General features: G+C 40.3%; 2 protein-coding genes across 3 annotated transcripts; both read left to right on the top strand.

The window, feature by feature from the left end:
• The first annotated feature begins 1,600 nt into the window (after positions 1 to 1,600).
• Positions 1,601 to 5,904, top strand: LOC105453489 (alpha-tocopherol transfer protein-like). Its single transcript, XM_011695493.1, has 5 exons — positions 1,601 to 1,703; positions 2,856 to 3,128; positions 4,064 to 4,427; positions 4,781 to 4,880; positions 5,028 to 5,904. Exons 2-5 carry the CDS (start codon positions 2,857 to 2,859, stop codon positions 5,183 to 5,185), a joined length of 894 nt encoding a protein of 297 aa, XP_011693795.1. The 5' UTR covers positions 1,601 to 1,703; position 2,856; the 3' UTR covers positions 5,186 to 5,904.
• An 891-nt stretch (positions 5,905 to 6,795) lies between these two features.
• Positions 6,796 to 9,169, top strand: LOC105453490 (seipin). Of its 2 annotated transcripts, XM_011695495.1 has the most exons (6): positions 6,796 to 7,109; positions 7,205 to 7,449; positions 7,951 to 8,096; positions 8,171 to 8,373; positions 8,473 to 8,752; positions 8,836 to 9,169. In XM_011695495.1, the coding sequence occupies exons 2-6, from the start codon at positions 7,226 to 7,228 to the stop codon at positions 8,991 to 8,993; spliced, it is 1,011 nt and encodes a 336-aa protein (XP_011693797.1). In that variant the 5' UTR covers positions 6,796 to 7,109; positions 7,205 to 7,225; the 3' UTR covers positions 8,994 to 9,169. The 2 variants fall into 2 exon arrangements, with proteins under 2 accessions (XP_011693797.1, XP_011693796.1); XM_011695494.1 differs by having other exon boundaries at positions 6,797 to 7,449.
• The last annotated feature ends 13,259 nt before the right edge of the window (positions 9,170 to 22,428 follow it).

The following is a 22,428-nucleotide window of genomic DNA, read 5'->3' as shown; positions in this document are numbered from 1 at the left end:
AAGGCACGGGGTGTTATACGCTTATCAATGAACGTACGACGCCTACGGTGAGTACCTGTTCTCTAGCCAGCGCAGCGCCGGCGAACACACCCTCCGCCGGTCCTCCCTTACTCGCCGCCCTTGCGACCGCGTGCCCTACGTGCTCATTCTCGTCGGTAGCCTTCGCCGCTACCTGATCGCCGTTCATCGGTCAGGTGTAGAGAGAGAGAGAGAGAAAGAGAGATGAAAGCCGAAGCTGCGATGCCCCACGACCTATTTTCTCATCAACGCATAGTATACGAAATGTAAACGGATGTAGGACGAAAGAGAAACACTTTCCTTTTAACTCTTTAATCCGTTTCTTTTAACTTTAAGAATTATAATTGTTGTCACGAATTAAAATCTCGTCTTGAAATTAAAATGCTCAGGAAATATCATTTTTGAATTCTTAAAGATCGTCTTTTGAATTCTTCTTCGAAATTATATAATAATGTTAATCATTGAGATTTATATTGAATCTTAAGTTTGGCATTTGTATGTTTTTTTATTACGAAATCGCGAAATTTTCACACAGAGAAACTCTCCTATTTCTAGTAAACGTCACTCGGTGCATACCTGCACCTCCCCCATTGAGTAATTTGAAGCTCGAATCGATCGCCGGACTGCGCGATTCGCACTCAATCAAACGAGCCGCATTAGACTTGCTTCGTCAGTGTTCGAACGTTTAGTGATAATTAATATTTAGAAACGTCGCATATTGTATTTATAATGAAGATGAACAAAAAATTTGTTTCTCCAAATTCAATAAAATTTAAAATGAATATTTTCATAGAGATTCTTGTGATTTGTAAAAAATAAATAAGAATTCCAATATTTCGCAATTATGTGAGCAAAAAATTACTAAAAAAATTACTTACAGTTTCTGGCAAAAAAAAAAACGCTTTATGCGATTTTAGCGGAAAAGAACTTTGCACGTTCAAGGATATTCGCCAATCTCGATCCGCACGCTTTCCCTTTCACATTTTTCTTTTTTCCATAAAACGTTTCTCGATGATCATAGTTATCATGAACGTAGACTTCAGTCTGCAAGCATCACACGAATTTTTTTCTTCTTCCTATACAGTTTGTAAACAAAATGACTTTTGAAATATTCATTTGCCAAAATTAAACTATTTTCGATCTAAAAGATCTTTTAAGTATAAATTTTGACTGATTCTGTTATTTTTCTATTATTTTTTAAAATAAATATGGTTGCGTTTAGGAAGCACATTTGCGTCATTCTGCCTTGTTTTGCGTCTGAAAAAGTAATTGATAACGTATTTCCCGAACGCAGTCAATATAAATAAGATCGTAAATATATTTTTGTGGCAAAGAAACATCTCTATATTTAAACAAAATAATCTTTATTTCTATACTTCCCTTTATGGGCTTTAAAATCTTTCTCTGTGATCGATCTTACATTGACATCGCTCCTCTTACATGCTAATTTACTTCTTCATTACATAACATCGCAACCGGTTCTAATACATACATGTATAAGCGGGAGTATTTTTCTTTTACCATGCGCAGGCCGCGCATGTAATATCCGAAGGAACCGTCGGCGCGAGTTGGAGCGCGAACTGCAGTCGCGCTGTGTCCAAACGCCGAACGTGTACTCCGCTGTGTACTCCGGGAACGCCGCCGCGCCGTGCATTTCGGTCGAGTGCAATCAACTATTTAATCACGTAAATAAAACATATATATTATCTTAAAAATATATCTATCTTTACGTATATAAATACACTAAGAGTATAGTTTTAAATGTAATTAAAAATAGCGTACATCAGGAGACAACAAAACCAATTATAGAAGCGTACGTAAATTATGTTATAAGATATCAGTGTTATAAAATATCAGTATCTTATCACGATATCTTCTTGAAAAATAAAAAAACAAATTGGATTCAATTTTGGAAAAGAAACCGATTTCAAGAACGATCTTCGACGACGTTTCTTAATTTTCTTCAGATATTAAAAAAAAATCATTTTTGTAACTTGTGATTAGAATTGAAATCGTAAAAGTGTAATAAAGTTATCTATCGATGTGCAAAAGTGCCTTGTATTTTAAATTTCCATTCATGAAATTTCTATTCGTGTAATCCGTTTGATCTAAAGTGTCATTGTTATGTGTGTACGGTAGTGATTTTAAGATATTATTTGTACAATTTATGTACAGTCGTGTATATATCGGTTGCAACACTTTTTTAAAATGGGTTTTTAGTATATACTTAATATTATACATGTGTATATATATTATAACTAATATTTTGCAAACGCGAACCACAATAGTGTACTAGGTATCTTCAGCCTATAGACAGTACACTAATCGTGGTTCGCATTTGCAAAATATCTACACTATAAAAAAATATCGCAACCGATATGTCCACTGTACATAAATTGTGCAAATATCTTAAAATTTTTTAATGTTGAATTCGGTACTTTACAATGCTATTTTTGAAATATATGCGATATAATTTTGAGAGTTTACTAGAAACAATCTCAATTCTAATCCAAAGCGTCACGAGAACGCGCCACAGTAATTACTGTGACACTCGAGGAAGATTACATACCAACTATTCGTAAGCGACGGTTCTTACGTTTGCGGTGAAAGTTCCATTACGCGGGAAATCTATGGACCGCATTTCAGCCGTTTGACTGTATGCTCTCGATTCTACGAACTCTTTTCTTTATTTATCTTTTCTTTATTTATCTCGCGTGTCCACGTCGAGAAGTTGAGGAACTATTAATTTTAATAAATCGTTCCTTCTTAAAAAAATATTTATAACGAGATTATTATACTGTTATGTTATATTATTGTAAAAAAACGATTTTCCATAGGATGAAGTTCGGTCACGCGATCGAAGACTCGCGGAAGAAATATCCGGAAATCACGGACGAGCTTTTGGACAGTCTGCAAAAATGGGCGAAAGATCGCGGTCTTCCCAAAATTCCCGAGGAGCAATTGGCGTTATTCGCGCACAGTTGTCACTTCGACACGGAGGCCACGAAACAATGCATGGACGTTTATTACAGAATGCGAACCACGGTCCCGGAATTTTTTAGCGACAGGGATCCTACCCTCGACTATCTGCAACACATTATGAAAGTCTTGTACGCACTTGTCAGCATCTCTTAAATAATCTTGGCACTTCGACTAAACGTTAAGTAACGTGAAAGGAAAGCTTTGTTTCGCAAGTAAAAGGGGGATTTTATCTCTCGCGCAGTCTTCACATATCGCGGATACGGAAAATCGCGGCAGTAATTCAAAACAATCTTTAATACTCATTTCACACGGATCAAATTCGTTGACTCGACGTGACCTTAACGAAAACGTACATATATCATGGATTGCTCAACTATAGTTTCTCCGAGATTTCTCCAGATTTCAAGTTTTGACCGCCGCAGGTTAGATATTAAGTTGCTCTTTCTGCGTTAGACGCGGAGACTACCACGTGGAGTGTACTTTAGTCTAAATTTCGTATTTTGAAATACGGTCGCGAGCCAGATGTTGGGCATCCGTGATACATATTATCGATGCAATGATTGCAATATGAACGCAGAGCAATTTTTGCCTAGAGTCTTACTTTTTTTTCTTTCATCCATCTCGCTTTTTTTACTTGATACCACAAGTTATGCATATTCAATTAATACTTAGCATTTAATATGACCGCGTTAGATTTTTATCAACAATTTTTTTCCCTAGCTGTTGCGCAACTATTTATTCAACCTGGTACCGATGAGCGCGCGTTGATATAACTGAGAAAGATCTCTTTACTTTTATTTATCCTTCCTCGATTCTGCAGAAATCGCAGAGTCGCGAGGATAAATTCAAAGAACGTTTATATGTATCATTTTATTCCAAATGGTATTAAATATTTTTTACTTCTCATCTCATCTATCCTAAAAAATTTTGTTCTTGAAAAAAGCAGAGAAATTTTGTCCCATCTACGACTATATAAGAACTCCAATTCTCTCTTTTGTTGTTTTTATGTAATGTATTAAATATTAAACTATGATAAAAAGTGTAACTCTTGATTGCACTGCAGGGAGTTGATGACGTTTCCTAAGCCCGATCCAAATGGTAACCGAATAGTTTTTCATCGATTGGTGGATACGCAGCCGTCGCAGTACATATTCAACGATGGCATCAAGCTGCTGATGATGACCATCGACGCGAGCCTCTACACGGACGGTTGTTCGGAGGGGTACATATTTCTTTTCGACATGGCTGGCACGCGACTCGGTCACTTGACCAGACTGTCGGTAAACGGTATCCGCAAGTACTTTGAGTACCTTCAGGAAGGCATGCCGATGAGACTCAAAGCCATTCACATCATAAACGCGGTATGGTTTATGGACAAGGTGCTCGCGCTCTGCAGACCGTTCATGAAGCGGGAGCTTTACGAAATGGTAAATTGACTTTCACAATTCGTAACCGATACGAGTGCGAATAACACTGATAAAAAGAACCTCTTGCATTATGAATATTCATCATAAATCCCTAGATTTTACTCTTTCCAACTGTAATACCTTCGATTTTTAACTTTATTTAATTTTTAATTTAACATAAGTTAGCTTTGATTAAAAAAAAAATCGAACGGGACGAATCGAAAGCCATGGTAAATTCATATATGCATTTACGCGTCGTGAATTTGCATTTCTGCGCTACGAAGATACATTGACATTTCGGGTCTCGTGCATTCGGCACGCACGGTCACGCCGGCGATTCGCAAGGTGACTTTAACTTTCGTTACTCTCCGCAGCTTTACATTCACACGGGTGACGTCTCCGACACTCATATCCCGCCCGAATGTCTGCCGCAGGACTTTGGCGGGGAATTGGATTGTGTCGCAAACCTTCATAGTAAGTATATTATGCAACGGTAAATAGCACCGAGATAACTGCAACAACATGTTTGAAGACTTTATAAAAGTATTTGTCTCGCTAACAACTTCGCCGATCACAAGCTATTAAATATCGTGTGTCGAAATTGACCGTTTCAATTTGCAGAAGCGCACTGCATGAAGTTAGACAAACTGCGAAGTTATTTCCGTGAGGAGGAAGCTCTGTTCCGCAATTATTCGCCTGACAACGTGAGGAAAGCGCATCAAAAAATTATGACAGACGATACCAAGGATCCAATAGATCACGATGAAGATGATAGCTGATGCAAGATTTTATATGTTATAGAAAAAAAATAGCGTTAAGTTGGTCGATGTACAGGTGTAACAAATAGGATAAATCACTTTCCGAATGAGGTACAGTTATAAATAAGGATACAATCGCATGGTGTCATTACGACTTTCTAATTCTCATGCGTGACTTCTCGCAAATAATCGCGTCCTTGAGTCCAAAGGAGATGTCATCTGCTCTTTATTCTCCGTATTCCTTTCTACATATATTTGCTTGAAATGAAATATGCACGTTAAACATACGAAGGAATGTTTCAAGGTTTCTTAAACAAAAAATAAATAAATAAATGTAAGATCTGTCAGAAACAAGATTGCGTGTGGAAAAGGTCATAAGATTATTTCTTGCTGGAACTTAATCTCTATAAAAAATTAATTGATTTGAATTTAAAATTTAAATGTGCGGAATGACGAAAGATACAGGAAAGAATTAAGAAATACGTAAGATTTTATGTTCTGAAATACAGTTTCGTGATAAACTACATTTTTAAATCAAATAATAATAAGTTTCCTTAATAAAGTAAAATCCAAACAAAAAGTCCGTATTTAAATTTTATATAGATTTCTGCTAAAGAGATGCATAATCACACGTTCGTTATCTATATTACATGCATCTCTTCACCAGGAATAAATACGTTGCAAGTTAACTTTTGAACTTCGTCTATCATGTACAACAATAAAAGGTATTACACCGGTAACTGAGTAATTGAATATCATAAAAATTCTCATAAATACAGCTGCAATTTATTACGATTCTTCTTCTAAAACTTTATATTTAGACGTTAGATATCGATGGAAGTACTTCTGAAACTAAACTCCAAATACGAAACTTGAAAAATTTTATCAAAGTTGCTAAAAAAATATATTTCGATAAATGTTTAGTTAAATCGAATTGAAGAAAGTTACGAATTTAAAAGCTTAAATTCCTTGAGTTATCGAAATTAGAATGTGATTTGGCAAAAAAATTGATGAATTTGTAGAGATCTGAAATCATTCTTTACATCAAGAAAAAATTTTTTTCTTTATATATAACAGATTAATCTAGTCATTAACAAAATTAATAAAAGTCTCTTAAAAATCATATATTACAATATTGATATAGCATATATATAGCTATGGACAATGTCTATAATTGGTAAAGTAGGCAGGAATATTATCAACTATACATAAGTTATCGGCAATAATTTATGCAATTATCGACCAAAAAAATCTTCAATAATTAATTTAAATTCTCAAAAATCGATAAAATGTCAACAAAATATAATTAGATAAATATAAAGGAAACAACTAAAATGTCAAGACTGATGATTCCAAGAGTTCTCAGAATTTTATGCTTGAAGATTTTGACTACAAAGATAAAAGATACACTTATAAATTAGTAAATTATAGGAAAAACAACGCGCACAGAGACACAGAAATCAAAATTTCGAACGTCACAAATTTCACAAGCTCTATACGTATAATTGGAGTTTCTTTTTCGTTATATTAGCTAGCATAATGATCGTATCGAGGAATAAAGTACTGACGCCATCTATAGAGACTATTCCTTCTCAAAAAGGAAGAAGCACGATGAGAATTCTCGACATCTACAGAATCACACCATGCGCAAATGCGGTTCACGCGCTCACATCATGTGTTTACGTTCATTTATACATAACCTTTCGAATCTTCCGAGCACCGTGGAAATGCAAAAACATCTCATTGTTATCCACTTTGCTTCGGAGATACTCGGCCCGTTATCATCCGGCCGATGCCGAATACATAGGTCGTCGCCCTAATCGCTCTCTCATCGGTCTCGTCGATCTCGTCTCTCGCGGACGCACTTGAAAATTTGTTGGATTTAGACAACGTCGACTGATGCGCGCGTTAAACAGTGAAATTATTAGAAAAATTTAGCAATTTGGTAGGTGTTCAATCTTTAATCCGCCGTTATGTAACATCGGCTATCGAACACAACAACTGACGTTTTCCAAAACTCTAAAATTTCGTTGTGCGCAGTTTTCGGAGTAATCGTGCAGAATGTTGATTTCGAGATTATTACGTGAGATTAGCAGAAAGTGGTTTAACGTGCGGAAAACCACCAGGCAGAGCGTGCAGTCTGCCAGAGAAACGGTTTTCCGCGGTGGCGTAGTTGTCATTAGCACTGTCTTCATAATCTGGCTATCCATATTTCTTTACACGGTGTTCTACTACTCCTACATGCCCAGCATGTCGTACGTGCGCCCCGTACATTTACAATTCAAGTAAGTTCTATTCATAATTCCATGTTTTATGTATATTTTAAGTTCAAAAGTATGATGACAACAGCGGTGATGCTTGGACGCGTGTGTCATACTTTACAAAGACGTCAAAGTCTGAGAAGTGGGCAAAGTCCACTACTGAATTTCCATGATAATAATATTCATAAAATGATAGTAGAGTACATAATAATATATAATGTTTGTCTTTAGAAGATTAGAATAGCAACTCAAATCAAATTAAATTGAATAAAATTCAACAGAATAAAAAGAAGAGTTACAGAGCCAAGGCCAGACGATATTGCCAATAGATATGTATTATTAACTATAGATACATAAATAAATAAAGTTATATACAATGCTTTCCGGAGCTCTTCTTTTTATTCTGCTGAATTTTATTCATTAGAATTTTAGTACATATTTATAATTAAAATTTAAATAAAATTATATCGAATAATTAATGAAACTTAACGAAATTAAAATTTTATTGTTGATATTTGTTTCTAGATCATGCGACGAGAAAAAAGGAATTTGTAGCTTTCCACAAGCTCATGTGCAGTTGACTAAAAAGCAGCAGCTCCTGATGGTAGGGCAGCCATACAAAGTAAACCTACATCTAGAAATGCCAGAATCTCCAGCAAACAAAGAGCTCGGTAAAGTTTCCCATTGCACTATTTCTGGTTTCGTAAGACTGTTATGTTATATGGGAAATTAATTTTCTCTCAAGGTATGTTCATGGTTTGCGCGCAACTGCGGAGCCGCGACGGATATCTCGTGGATCATACGTGCAAATCAGCTATGTTACATTATCGCAGCTCGCTATTACACACACTTACAACTCTCACGTTTTCGCCTATGATGATTTTTGGGAACGTTGAAGAGAAGCAAGACGTCGTTCTCGAATTGTTTGGTAATTTTGAAGAGGATCAGGTAAGAGTCTCGGCAGATATTTTTTCAAGTACAATTTAATTTATAATTTTATAGAAGATATTCTGATGAATTTACGAGATGTAATTTCAAATGTTCCAGAGTCATCCAGTAACAATTATTTTTATCGAGATTCAATCACGGCACATAGAGTTCTATTCTGCGAATCTAATGATAAATGCTCACTTATCAGGATTACGTTACTGGATGTTTTACTGGCCAATTCTATCAGCCTGTGTTGGCATTGGTACAAATTTGTTTTTCATAATGCTCGTGTGCACGTTGTCATATATACACTTTGGAACTGAGGAGGAGAACACGGATGATAATTTTTGCTACGAAAAGGGCGAGACAGAGGATGATAATGATCTTAAGGGCGATTGTAAGTTATTTTGTAAATACATTAAATTCATTTTAAATGTACATGGTCTGATGCATCAGGATTAAGAAAATCATCCTTTAAAGTGTCAGACACATCTCAGGAAGATACATTATCCGTAACGGACCTCAAAAGTGAGGAGAAAAGCATAGAGGAAGAAAAACTTGTTAAGGGAGAGCCGAGCTATATCCAGGAAATTTCCACGCTAATTGCTGAGTCATCGAGCAGCGCTTTGGTTAAATAATTTATTACGCTTAGAAACGTGATTAGTCTGTGTAATGTAAGAATGAATTTTACACCGGTTAGCTCTAAGTAATTTATAATAATCGAGAAATGTTAATATATAAGGGGAAAAAAATTATTAAAATAATAAAATATATTTTCCTATTTTCTACACACATTATATTTGCAGTATTTAAACCATATGTTGTTCGATACTACTTTAAAGAATAGATACTTCTGGGAGTCTATCAATATATCGATCCTACGTCAAAATATGTTACAGCTACAGAAATGCATATGCGTCCTGATGGAACTCAAGGACGGCGAGTTTTTGCACCGTCTTTTGCTCTAGCGCTTCTGCAGAGAGTACTCGCTTCTAAAAATATACATCTGATACGCTACTTCGATCCCAATCATTTTTTTACGCAAACATTTTGTGCTTTTGTACTCGGTTCCAAGTAACGTCGAGAATTATTTAAATCAAGTTTCTGAATTTTTATATTTACTTTGAGGATTTTCTTTTAATTATGTCTCGTTCTCGAGCAACACATTTCGGTCTAGCTTATTTCAGATAGGGACTTACGGTAGGAAGGACTTTGTTTCCCACGGAGCATCAAAAAAGTTTTATGGACCCCTGGCTCTCCGGCAACCCACAATACGACCGAGCTGGCTGGATTCATTTATCTTTCTGGAAGGAAAATTTCATTAGAAACATAATAAGATATCAATGACCAAGTCGTGGCATTTCATTAAATAGTTTTAATTCCAGCTTCAAATAACAATTTCAAATTTCGCGTAGATTCTAACAATAATAAATTTTAATATCCAAATGCTGTCGTTGTATTTTAATAATAAATTCGCAGAGGCATTTATTATTGAGTATAAAAAGCAATCAATATATCTCGGCATCTGCGTAGTATTTTATGATATTCTAACGACTTTTTGAGTTTGGATATATTTGCATATATTAAATGATATTAAACGTCATAAATGGTTTTCCGTTTCCTAAAATAATCTTCATTTCTAGATATATCTTGAAAAGTGGTTGTCTGATGACTAGAAAATATTCAAGTTTTCTAATGCGTGAAAAATACTCGCGATTATTCTTCACGACGACATCCGCCGCATAATAATCTCGCATAAGATGACGCAGGTTTTACGGGAAGGTGTCACGATCAGAAAGTTGTACCAGCGTAATGACCAAGGGACCTCGACCTAAGCGTCGTGTTTTCGGATAATCTTGAGGGTAAACCGCAGGTGCAACTCATAATATTCGGACGCGTCGGTGACGCGTTGAGAAACACTGGCTGCCTCGGATGACTGGTCGGTTAAGTCGAGATACCGGTCCCATCGTAGAACTAGCCGGAGCTCGAGAAAGAGAGAGAGAGCCGAGAGTGTAGCGATAGTCATTCCAGCTTCCGTGAGATCTCATGGACGGGGCGCGCGCGCGTGTGTGCGTACGCGAGTGCGTGAAGAGTCAAGAAAAAGGAGATGAGGCGCGCGACTCGTAGAGAAGGGGATAGGAAGCTGTGCAGGGACGGGACGCGCCGAGCCGAAGGAAACGATGGTCCAGAGGGGAACGAGAGAGAAGGAGCGAGATAGGCCGGGTGAGCGCGCGGAGAGATAATTTAACAACCGTGTACAGGCGTTGGTCGTGGTCGGCCGGTTGCGCCCGCTTCGGTCGTCCTCGCGGAGGCTCGTGAAGCTTCGGGCACGCGAGAACCACGCGCATCAAGGTCGCGGCCATCCACCTTTCCCTCGCGGCAAGTGCACGCGCAGGCTACGCCGTCGACGTCGGGGTCCGGCCGACCCGGCGGCCAACGCCGCGCAACCAGGATGACCGGCTGTCTCGGTCCAGCAGGGACGCAGCCGGCGCGGTACAAAGGGTTCCACGAACAAACACACAGCCCCGACCGATCTTTCTCGATCGTCGCGTTGCGGAAACAGGAATCTTGTTCGGTATCCATTAGCTTAATTCAATTTCCCCGCGCTCTTACCGCGGGGGTCTTCCGGGTAACCCCATTGTTCTGCGTAACAATTGTAAAACCTTTGTGGAAATGGGATACTTTTACGAGGCATTAGTTCTATTAACGATTCTTTTGCACGAATTGCAATTATCTCTCTTTTATAGTTATACAATTCGAAGGACGGTGACACGGAGTTGTGAAGAAAATTGGAAAGTCGAGGTACTTTAAAGCCGATGTTTTAAAGAAGACGGCGTATTTGTAATGCTAGCGTAGATTGTACTCTTCCGTTATTATCGCGTATCAAACGCTATGTTTATAATATTAATATATACAATATTTATTTGATTTTAAAGATAATAAATTATAAAAATATAAATTATAAATTCCTGTATATCTAAGAGCAACACTTGAATCAGTATCTAAATTTTATTAATTTTATATGAGTGCAATATTGCGAATAAAATATAAATAAATCATCGAAAAATAACGGCAAGATAATTGCTAGAAATAATTAAGGAATCATTTCTTCTGATACATATTAATTTTCTAGATATCTAATGATATCGAGATATCTTCTCTAGTGAACTGCTTCGTATGAGGTATTGAATTTTGACTTTTTAACTTTTTATTCCCTGGTATTTGGTGCAAGCTACGGGATTATTCAATGATTATCTTAATTGCTGCGAACGGTAAATTTTATTACTGATGCCAACTGGAGAGATGATACGATTAATGCGAGCTACAAAAAGATTTAACGTTACAATTTAATTGAGAATTTCCGCAATTTAGCGAAAAGAGACAGACTAGCATTTCCTCGTGATTCATTGCGAAAAAAAATCTATCCAGTGCGAGATGTATTTTTAAATTGTCGCGGTACTCATTTGCGAGGTATTAAGCACAGCAGGCTGCGGCCCTGGCCGAGAGAAAGGTGTTGTGAGCAGAGTCCGTCCTTCGAGAAGAAGCTGGGTCCAGAACTAATCGTCAAAATATAAGGGAGCCCGTCGAGCCACCTGCTCGATTCGATAGGATACCGGTTACAATACATCAGCGAGAGGATATAGCACTATATTGCAGAAAATTATGGTGAGGCGCCGCGCGCGGACGGTACACGCTGGCGAGATGCTGTCGAGAGATGCTGCCGTCCACCGTCGTCCACCGCCGCGCATCTCGCATTATACTTAAAAAAGAGGTTTCGAGACGAGCTAATTTTCTTTAAATTCCGCTCACGTAGGCAGGTGTGTGGAAACACGCGCGTGTATTCTGAGAGCGGCTAAAATCAATGAGCATGGGATTTGGTAATCTGCGAGGAGAGATGGACAGAGGAACGGATCGATGGCGGATCCAATCGTACGCGCGCCGAGAAGATAATCGAAATCCGCTCCGTCTGAAGCATGGAATCGAGCGCGGAATTGAGAAACGCGGTACAAAGGAGTATTTTCGAACTTTCCTACGTCTCCTTTGTATCGTGTCGAATTCGGACTGGCAATTTGAAGCTATATAGAGATTCGCGAAATCTAGCGTAACGCACGCGCGCGCGCGCGCCGGCTTCGTTCCCGCGATCTTCCGCGCGGCGTACCGCGCGGCCAGTTCCCCGGCCATCATCATCCGGCACGATCTATCCGCCCATTTTTTTCTAGCCCCATTACACGTAATGGCGCAATTTGTGTGTAATGCTGGAACTCGGACGCTTCCGCCGGTCCTCGGCTGCGTCCGGCCACGCGAGCAACACGCGATCCGGCCTGGACCGGTTCGGGGAACCTGTACCCTACGGTGGAGTCTGCGGAGGCGCAAAAGGGGAGAACCGGTTGCCGGCGCGTATCTTTTCCTACCTGCCGACCTGCGTATATAAACCCCACCCTTTCAACCTCCTCAATCTACCTCGCCCTCTTATTCCACTGGAGTCTCAGTGTGTGCGCATACACGCTGATTTTTTGCCACGGGAGGGGCGGGGAGGGGTGGAGAGAGAGAGAGAAAGAGAACTGGGAGCACAGCCGGCAACGGAAGCGGGGTGGAGGAGACCGGAGCGAGGTATAAGCGGCACCAGAAGATGGCCGGGGGGTTTGACCCTGCCAAGAATCCCGCATCTGCCTCTGCTCCTTCTCTCTCTCTTTCTCTCTCTTGCCAATCCAGCTCCGTCCGGCGGCTAATTTGCCGTCTCCGACTGACCGTGGAACCTGTTAGCGCAGCGAAATCAGCGCGAAGATACAGCTCCGAGAAAGAGAGAGAGAGAGGAGGCGGTTCGAAGATAAACAATCCGTCCGCCACAATGGCCGGCAAAAATATAGCCGATTAATAGAACGAAATTATTCTCTGTCGTCCCCGCAGCCTGACGTTCCCCACACCGCACCGCGTATACGATTTATTAATCCACCGGTTTAGTATGTGCTTAACATTTTTTTTGTCTTTTATCTATATGGCCTCCCATCGGCAATTACCAGGCTCCGTTAAACGCGTGGCGCGTCAATATCTTCATCTCGTGCGAGCCGATGAAAATATCGACGCGCAAAGAATTTAACGCGAGCGTTTATGATTTCGAGTTCTTATCGCGATGAAACGCGATCGAGGAAACAAACGCGAGACGCAAAGAACGAAAGGGATAAAGAAAGAGGGGTGCGAAAGACCCCGCCATTGTTAATGTTGCACTATATATAAATGAATTTTCAGAAGTGCTGAATAAGCGTTTTTAATGCATCACTCCACGGACGCCCGCGACGATGATTAACTTGTCCTCTTCCTAATTCATTAGAAGTTTGTGTAACACATTTCAGATATTTATCTCGGCGGTTCTTTTTATCCGGTAGGGCAGGGCGCGATTACGCTTTTGTTTTCCGCACGACGCAGGTACCAAGGGACCCTCTCTCCCTTTCACCCACCGACCGCGTCCTCCTTTCGCTCTTTCACTCCGTCCGCCTTCTCGTAATGCCCTTGCGCTCCTTCGTTCTTTCTTTCTTTCGGATGCGCGCGCGGTAAAGCTGCCTGCATCGGGTGTTTGCGGTTTCCCGCAGCCCCGCAGCGGAGAATGCACCTGGACCGACTTGCGCCGACTTCTCCAAGGTACAATCGACGATCGCTGTTTGTCGGTTGTGCTCGGATTCCTTCACGACTGCAGAAAGAGGTAGAAAGAAAGGCAAATGGAAAGAGAGGAAGAGAGAGAGAGAGAGAGAGAGAGAGAGAGAGAGAAGTCATTTTTCTTTGCGGAGCCCAAACCGAAAAATAATTCGTCGTAAGATTTATCATCGTTTCGTATTCTTCGCGACGTAAGTATCTGTATGAAGCAAAGAGCGACGGCGAGTTTCTCTTTTTTGAATTTTAATGACGGATTCTTTGACGAATTCGACTTGCCTTCGAGCGAGGACGTCGAGACGCTTCTCGAGTTATAAAGCAAAGTGCAAGGAAGAAAGTGCCTTTGCGAATTAAGCGTATCGAAATAGAGAAAAAAAATCTTTAATTCGTCCCTTTAATTGGAACACAAAACGCAATAATTTCCAATTAGTTCTCGATAATGTCCTCGCGTAAAAGCCATCTGTATCCGCGATAGAAATCCACATTTTGCGGGAAATACCCGGTGATCGTATTACCATTGAAACCTTTCGACGAGCGAGTTTCTCGGCAACGAGCCGCCATTACGCTTCTGCTAAGCCGTCTTAGCCGGTTTTACAGGTTTGGATTGACCACAGTAAGTTCACACATTACGTTGTTTCGTTTAAGCGAATGCCTTCACAACGGGCAATTGAAGTTTGAGCTAAACTGCATATAATGATACTTATAAAGTAGCGCTCTCCGCGAGACTCCTAACTCCCCATAACGATCGTTTTCCTCTTTAAGACGGGCCTTATAATATAATTCCACCTTTTCTTTTTTTAATATCAGGAGCCACCAGGCATTTAATGTATTAGTTAAAACGCTTTTATTATCTACGTAAATGCGAAAATAAATTATCTTTTGAGCGTGGAATATTGAAGAGGTGTACGTTCCTTCCATCTCATCCGACCTGGTTTCCCTAAAACCTGGACGTTCCCTGTTCATAAAGGTCTCGGCTATATAATAATGCTCCCGGTCGTGGATACGCATCTTCTTACAGAGACGGCATGCGCACACGAAGCGAACAGATTCGCTAGTTGAGCGAGCGTCGCCGCTGAAGAGAAGCGATAGGATGCTGCGCACCTGCTTGCCTCCAGGCAACACACAGTGCTCGCTTCTTGTCTATACCCACCTCTTTCTGATCTATTCCTCTTGCTTTATACCAGCGGTTTCCAACTTCCCTTTACACGATATTTTTATTGCGTACTATATTGAAGTCTCTTTAAAACCAGTTACGTATATACGTTGAAGAAAACACAAATACGGCTTTATAAGATCCTTTTAAAATCGATGAGAGTTTTGAACGGTTATTTAAGTTTAATTGTCTAACTGTCGCGAGCATCGAAAAGTTATTCAAGATAATTTGCAATCTAAATTTTATTTAAATAAGTCGCGGATGGCCCGATTTTTTAATTCACAGTTCATATGTTAATTAAGATTTAAGAGTAAGGATAAACGTGCCATTAAAAACAGAATTAAAATTTAGGCATTTTTAATATCCCGGCATAAACTATAAACGTCTGTTTTTAATTATCCACCAGTTTGAAAAAAACCGTACTTTCGTTTTACGTTTTATTTCCGTTTTTTCTCTATTTCACGAACGTGCTGCGTGTCGCGACCAATCTCGTTCGCGTTCGTCCGGCAGAAAGTTGAAAACATTTCGCGCGTGTATCTAAAAATATCTTCAATTAATACGGACGCTAGCTGAGCTTTCCCTCTGAATTTCGAACGCGGATCATTCGGATTGCCCGTGGACCCGTAAACGTCCACGGAGCATCAGTTGGGAATCGCTGTCTCGAACGAACACGAACGCAGCAGAACATTCTCCTTCGGTGATCCGGTTACTCTGGACATTATGTAGCCCAGTAGCAAGAGCGATACCTTACTAGAGCCACGTCGCGGTATATAAAGGCTCTATTAAATTTAATTACAGCAAATAATTAATATTATATAGCTCGAGTTGTCTAAACTAAGCGGATGCGTCGCATTTATATCTATGTATAAAATCTTTTTTTTTTATGTCCTCTTGCCTCGAAAGTCGCGCGTCCATCGAAAAAGAAGAGACGCCTTCGTTACAAGCGCGCTGTGTATACGATAAATAAGATCACTAAGTCTTTATCTTGTAGAAATAATTGGAGCTAATCGCTTTTGCGATTAACTCCAACGTCTCTTCGATGCTTTGGCAAAGCTGATTTCCCTCCCGTGCGATACATTATTAACGATAACCAGGGTATAGGTAAATGTGCGAATGTAAATTAGATGTATATGTGTCACACGGAGGATGTAAATTACGCTCTGAGCACTTATTTACATCGAAACAGCATCGCGCGTCTAGTCTCGGATTACATTCATGTATTGTAGAATCTCTACATATATTCGTCGGTCGGTGAGAGATTCCCTTGCCGTAGTACCACCACCATCAACGCCATTATCCTTTCCACACACGTCTGTCACCCCTCTCGTACGTGGTTTCTAAAGTTTCGCCAGGGAAATTAGCGCGAAAATTAGCGTGCCCTCCTCGGTTCTTCGGCAAAACGGCGCGCCGTTCGGCAAAATTTCCTGTTTAGGATCCCCGCTATCGGGAGAGATCGCGGCGCACAAAGAAGCCCATGACATATACCGGGCGGTTAATGAACTCATCGGGGAAGGACGGAGGGAGGGGGGCAGCGGAGTTTGGCGATCCACCACTCGATAGTTAAGACCTCGGAGAAACAACTATTACGTTGAAGTTTGCACATTAATTTGACCGTTGGCCCGGGCTTCCCCTAAACTTTGTCCGAGACTTGAGATATTCTTCAAAGTAACCGTACGAATCTCCCTCCTCACTTGCCTAGAAACTTGCTGGCGTCGCGCTATTGTGGGCAAAAGGCTTTCATTAGGAAGCGGACAAGCGCTTTAGCGTCGGCGGCCGCTCTCGGGCGGGTTATACCACCCGACGGCACGTCGGTATCGACGAAATTATTTTCGCGTGACTCGACAATCTTCGCGCAAACTCTAGATTTTTAGAGGTTTACACGTGAAGATACGATGTTACGCGCGCCGCGTGTGCGCCATCGCGATTTTATCGCCCACGTATACGTACGTTTAAATAGAGAAGTCGGACGGACTAAACCGAGTAACGGTAATCAGAGTACATCTCTCCTCGCGGCGCGATATGTCAGTACAGTATATATCCGCCTTTTCATGTTATTTGTACCGTAGTTCCCGCGCTCTCTTGCGAGAGAGAGGATAAAAGTAATTTGCAGGAATGGCAAATAACGTTTTCGTCGGGGCCGCGGTGAACGTAAGCGGTTTCCGCTTATGACATTTTAACATCAACGGCATCATTGAATCCGTCTCGAGTATCACAACGACGCCGGGCTTTCTCGCAGAGACTCGACGCGCGTGTTTTCACGGTCGCAAATGGAATATTTGCGCGGTGTAACGGCGAGAGGCAAGTAAATATTTAGGATGCACACTATGCGCCGCAATTTCCTCGTTCACGGAAACCGCCCCGGTGCCGAAGCGAGAATACAACGCAATTTCCACCGTGAACTTCCCTATCCTTTTCCTCTGCCCAGAAACGTTTTTACAGGAGTAGTTTTAACGGAAAAGTCGCCGGTAGCGTGGCGATGGTACGTCAGACGAGCGATATAGAAATTCTCGTCGAAGGTCGCGCCAAAAACGACATTAATAGGATATTACTTTACAAATTTATATTTGATAAGTAATTTATATTGTAAGATAAACATTAGAAGATGAACCTGTGTTAAAATAGAGAAAGCTGTTTTTCTCCATATTGGATTCAATCTATATTAAAATAAACTGCTTAATACTGAAATAGCTAATGTTTTATTTAAATCCTTTCACCTTCAATTGTTTCTTTCATCCCAACAAACGCAATAGTTATTTTTTTTCCGCAGTTTTGCATCGAGAAGAAAAAAGAAAATTACGGGATTACGGGAAATAAAATTACGCGTTAATGTCGCATGAATTAATTGTAAAATAAAATAATGTGTTGAAGGTAACAAAAAAAAAATAATGAATTAAATATTCGTACGTGAGGAACGAAGCCGAAAGCGCTTATTGACGCGAGACGGACGGGTAATTGAAAAGCAGAAAGCGAGTGGGGTACACGACTGACTACCATCTCCGTTCTCGCGATGCACTCGAGTGCAACAGACACTGGGGGGCGTCATACAATCGCCGCCGACCCGCTGACACGTTTTGTTTTCGGTTCTCGTGTCAGGCGACTCAATTAACCGACGTGGCGGCGGCGTCGGCGGCTGCTCGCTCTCCCCGCCTTGCTTTCTTTCTTTTCTTTTTTCACGCATCAGCCGCACGTCCGTCTGTCCGTCCCTTTCCGACTTCTCTCTACTTGCTATTGCACGTGCGGGGTCCCGCGTTTCATTTTGACGGCCACGTATTCGCCGGCTTTCGCGAGGACACGTACCGCGACGCGTTTTAATTGCACTCCCAATTAGTACACGCGCTCGATCAAGGACCACTCCACCGCCGATTGGTACCCACATGATCAATTATTAACGTTCGAGCCTCTTCGAGAGAGGTGATAGCATTATGTGTCACATATTTAGGGCCCTTTCTCCTCCCGTAGTCAAACATATGTTTACAACACGCTGCAGTAAAGTTGCTAATGAATTTCTGTTAAAAAAAAGTCAATAACACCGCGTGAGAGAAAACGTGGTTACTCGCGTACACGCAGATGCGAAGGGACGCCTACTGAGAACTATACGAGGGACGACGAGGTACCAAAACGACAGGCACGACCCACCATCCCGTCCCTTATGAATTTAAACCGCAAATCAACTATCTACTTAACAAGCACGCAATGGTCAATAAATTGCTCGTTTCTAGTCAGAACGTTGTTCACTCTTATTTGTTCGTTGTCATTCATTCGATGTCTCTCTTCGTTCTTCTTTTACATCATTGATGTAAAAGAAGGACTCAATTAACGTATCGAGAAGAAAATCGTCGGTGCCTTAGATTAAAATTATGCATGGGAATAATTTTTTGGGTATTATACGAATTATTCAAAAGAAGAATAACATTGAAATAATTCTTTGCGATATGAAATTAACATACGCATATCTTCGGTAAAAATCACATTACATGCATATTAGACAAAATTGTTTCCTACATCGAAAAGAGAGAGGTATAGAGAAAAATGATGAGCCGCGCGCAACTGGATCAAGTTTACCCCGGGAATGCATTACGGTCATTTTTATGAAGACGGTCACCATCAATTCGTGCGGCGAGCTGGTCACGGCTGGGCACGGCACGAGAGGGATAGGATTTAAGTACGGAAAGATGAAGGGGTTGAAAATCTCGCCACCGCAGAGCGTGGCACGGATAGATCATACATCATTCCTTTGCGCGAACGAAGCTTCTTCCGTATCCTTCTGCCTACCTATCCACTATCCGCTCTCTGTCCTACCCTCCCTCGCCGCCGCCCCCCCCCCCTCCTATCCTCCCACCGTCCTCCTTCGACCAAGCTTCCCCCGTCGTCCATTTACCCTTACGAGCATCTCAGGCCAGTTCGCGCAACATGCCATTCTTCAAGCAGCCCGTCCGCCGCACCGCGCGCGGTGTACGTGCGTGCTTTCTCGTCGGTTTGCGGGCCGCCCTGGAAACGTGGCATTTACGAGATTCTCGTGAAAACTCTGTTAAGCGGCTTGAGCGTCAGACTTCGGCGTGTTCTCCGGGCGTACTGGTACGTGTAAACGTTTCCGCCCCATTGAGGAAGGATGACGCCTCCTCAGACTCGCGAGTTTTGCTTGAAACGAAAAAATCGTTCATCGGATCGCACAATAAGATTTCTATATATTATTTTGAGGTACTTTAATAAAATTTGTTTTTCGTTTTAAGCATTAAGTAATCCACGAATTGTTGAACTAATATTTATTCAAAAATCAAGTCGGCGGTGTCGCGTCCGAAAAGAAATCTGATCGAATAGCGGTGGCTGACATAAGAAGTACAGGAGCCATGAGTTACGAGGACTCGGCGAGAGAAAGAGCAAAGAGGAAGGGTGAGGTGGCGTTGTTTACCCTTTATTTATGACGAAAGTTTGGCCAGATTTCACGAAAGCACAACCCCGAGGTCGGTTAAAGCGTGCAGCTTCGGTCACGAGGGTCGCGTGGGGAGACCGGCGGAGAAATTGTAGGGTCGTGGAAGTGGGACGAGGCCTGTGTGGCGCGCTGCGGAAAGCGAGATAGAGTGCTACGAGGCCTCTCATGTGCGGTTATTCGTTAATGTCATTCTGCTGTCCGTGCCTTCTCTGTTTGTGCGCGATAACAAGCTGTATAATTCGAAGAGGCTGAATTTTCACCGTTTAGAAGCGTGTAATAATCGCGCGACCGTCGCGCATTTTTTTTTTTTTTTAGATTTCAAGACATTTCTTTTCTCCCCTCTTTTTTACCTAACATTAATTTTTATATGTTATTTTGTCGAGTCAAAATAAATGTTTATCAATAAAGTTTATCTATAAAGTATGTTCCTCATTATCAAAATTTTTGAGAAGAAACAAATTTCTCGACAATACTGTCTAAGTCAATAAGGGTGGAGTCGTCGTACCCCTGCCGAGAGGCAATCTCGCTTTATCATCTAGACAGCTTCACTGAACTGTAACTGCGAAAAAAACAATTTGTCCCTCCGTTATTGATAGTCCCTAGTAAAAAGAAACTGCTTTTAAACGCTTTTATGTAGCCCATTGTGAATATGCATAAAAATTTCTTCTTCACGTATTCCCGTGACACCTTTCGTGACACGTCACACGCGACCACGTGTAATCGTTTGATCTCGCTACAAGAGATGCGGGACGGTATAACATACACACATGCAATTAATGGTGCACCGTGCTACATAGGGAGGTGTCAAGACGACCGATTACAGTTTCTCTGCAATTGTTGATGTTGTGCTTTTATATATACATATATATTTATACATACGTATGTATATGTATACATGTATATATATATGTATACATGTATACATGTATATATTTATCATGTAGCTGACTCAAACAATGGAATTAATTATAAAGCCTGCTTCGGATAACCGCATCATAACCACTACTTGGAGTTTCCTAGCTTTGGCTACGCTCTTTAAGCAAAGCGCTTTGAGCACAGAGAAGCTGGTTTCCTTCAAAACCAACACGACATGCGAAAGTCATAACGTCGGTATCAAAGTAGGTAGCTAATTACAGTACAGCTGTGGGGCATCGTAGATACAGTAGATACAGTGTTTATGAGCTTTCTTTATAGCGAACTATGTCTGAATTTTTATATGCATAGAGAAACTGTTTTAGAGGTAACTTACTGCAAGAGAAACTCACACACATACACACACACACACACACATTTATATATACATTATTATACTATTGTTAGTTGTTTACAGGGTTTGACAAAATGGGCCCCATAAAAAACTCAATAAAAATTAATATTATTATCACGAGATTTATTTACGAGTATTATAGCATTATCTAATTTATACAGTTTTGCGAAATCTAATGTTAAAAATGTCGACCATGTTGAAGCTTCGCGATCATAGTATTTATGCGCGCTTAATAACAATTATTCGATGTTACGACTAAAATTACGATATGTCACTGAGCACCAGCCAAACGGATTTAATGATTTGCAATAGCTATAATAATTATGCTCGTATTACGTTTTGACGTTTAAATATTCAAAATAACGAACGGTTCGATCGTTATTAGTCGCTTCGAGAGTTTGCCAGATAGCAGATGTAAAATAAATGTCGTATAGTTATTTTAATGCGTGCGTCTTTATAAGTATTACAATTTAGATGAGTCTCGTCTGATATTTTAGATCTCTTAATATTTTTGAAAAACGTCACGTCCTTTTTTTTTAATTTAACGAGATTTTTTTAAAATTTTTATATGTTTGTGAAGATTTTTGTTAGACGTTGTCGTTTTTTCAGCAAAATATTTAAAATAAATAAATGAATATTTAAAAAGAGTAAAGTTTTTTAATACTGCGCTATTCTAAATAGATACATATACAATAATAATATGCAATTAGAGGTTTCCAATGTATTAAATTCATTGATACTACTCGTGCGCCAGTAATTACATGCGGTAAATTAATTTTCTGCACGCAAATATATTTCAAAACTTGTGTTACATCACGACATATTTAACATTACTATCTTTAACGTGTATAAAACTGACTGAATATAAACGCAAACGAATTATTTATTTTGATAGAACCACATAATTCTAAACTCACCGCACTTAAAGATTCCTTACAATAAAGTGTCAATTATTGATATGTGTAACGTAACGGATCGGGAAACTATTTTCGAGAGAGCTTTTTAAAACTTCAAAACTCTAACTTTAAATCTCAAGTTTTTTTTTGTCTCAATTTTGCACGGTCGATTTAAGTCGAC

This window comes from Wasmannia auropunctata, unplaced genomic scaffold, assembly GCF_000956235.1.
Source record: "Wasmannia auropunctata unplaced genomic scaffold, wasmannia.A_1.0 LD335999.1, whole genome shotgun sequence".
NCBI classification, from domain to species: Eukaryota; Metazoa; Arthropoda; class Insecta; order Hymenoptera; family Formicidae; genus Wasmannia; species Wasmannia auropunctata.
Note: the sequence above shows the minus strand (reverse complement) of the source record. Positions and strands in the feature narration are given on the sequence as shown.

What these genes read in the sequence shown, in the direction of transcription:
- LOC105453489 (XM_011695493.1), top strand. Translation starts at nt 2,857, where the DNA reads ATGAAGTTCGGTCACGCGATCGAAGACTCGCGGAAGAAATATCCGGAA. An exon ending in CAACACATTATGAAAGTCTT is followed by an intron (nt 3,129 to 4,063) that starts GTACGCACTTGT and finishes ATTGCACTGCAG; the next exon opens with GGAGTTGATGACGTTTCCTA. An exon ending in TTGTGTCGCAAACCTTCATA is followed by an intron (nt 4,881 to 5,027) that starts GTAAGTATATTA and finishes TTCAATTTGCAG; the next exon opens with AAGCGCACTGCATGAAGTTA.
- LOC105453490 (XM_011695495.1), top strand. Translation starts at nt 7,226, where the DNA reads ATGTTGATTTCGAGATTATTACGTGAGATTAGCAGAAAGTGGTTTAAC. An exon ending in TCCAGCAAACAAAGAGCTCG is followed by an intron (nt 8,097 to 8,170) that starts GTAAAGTTTCCC and finishes TTTTCTCTCAAG; the next exon opens with GTATGTTCATGGTTTGCGCG. An exon ending in TAATGATCTTAAGGGCGATT is followed by an intron (nt 8,753 to 8,835) that starts GTAAGTTATTTT and finishes CATCCTTTAAAG; the next exon opens with TGTCAGACACATCTCAGGAA.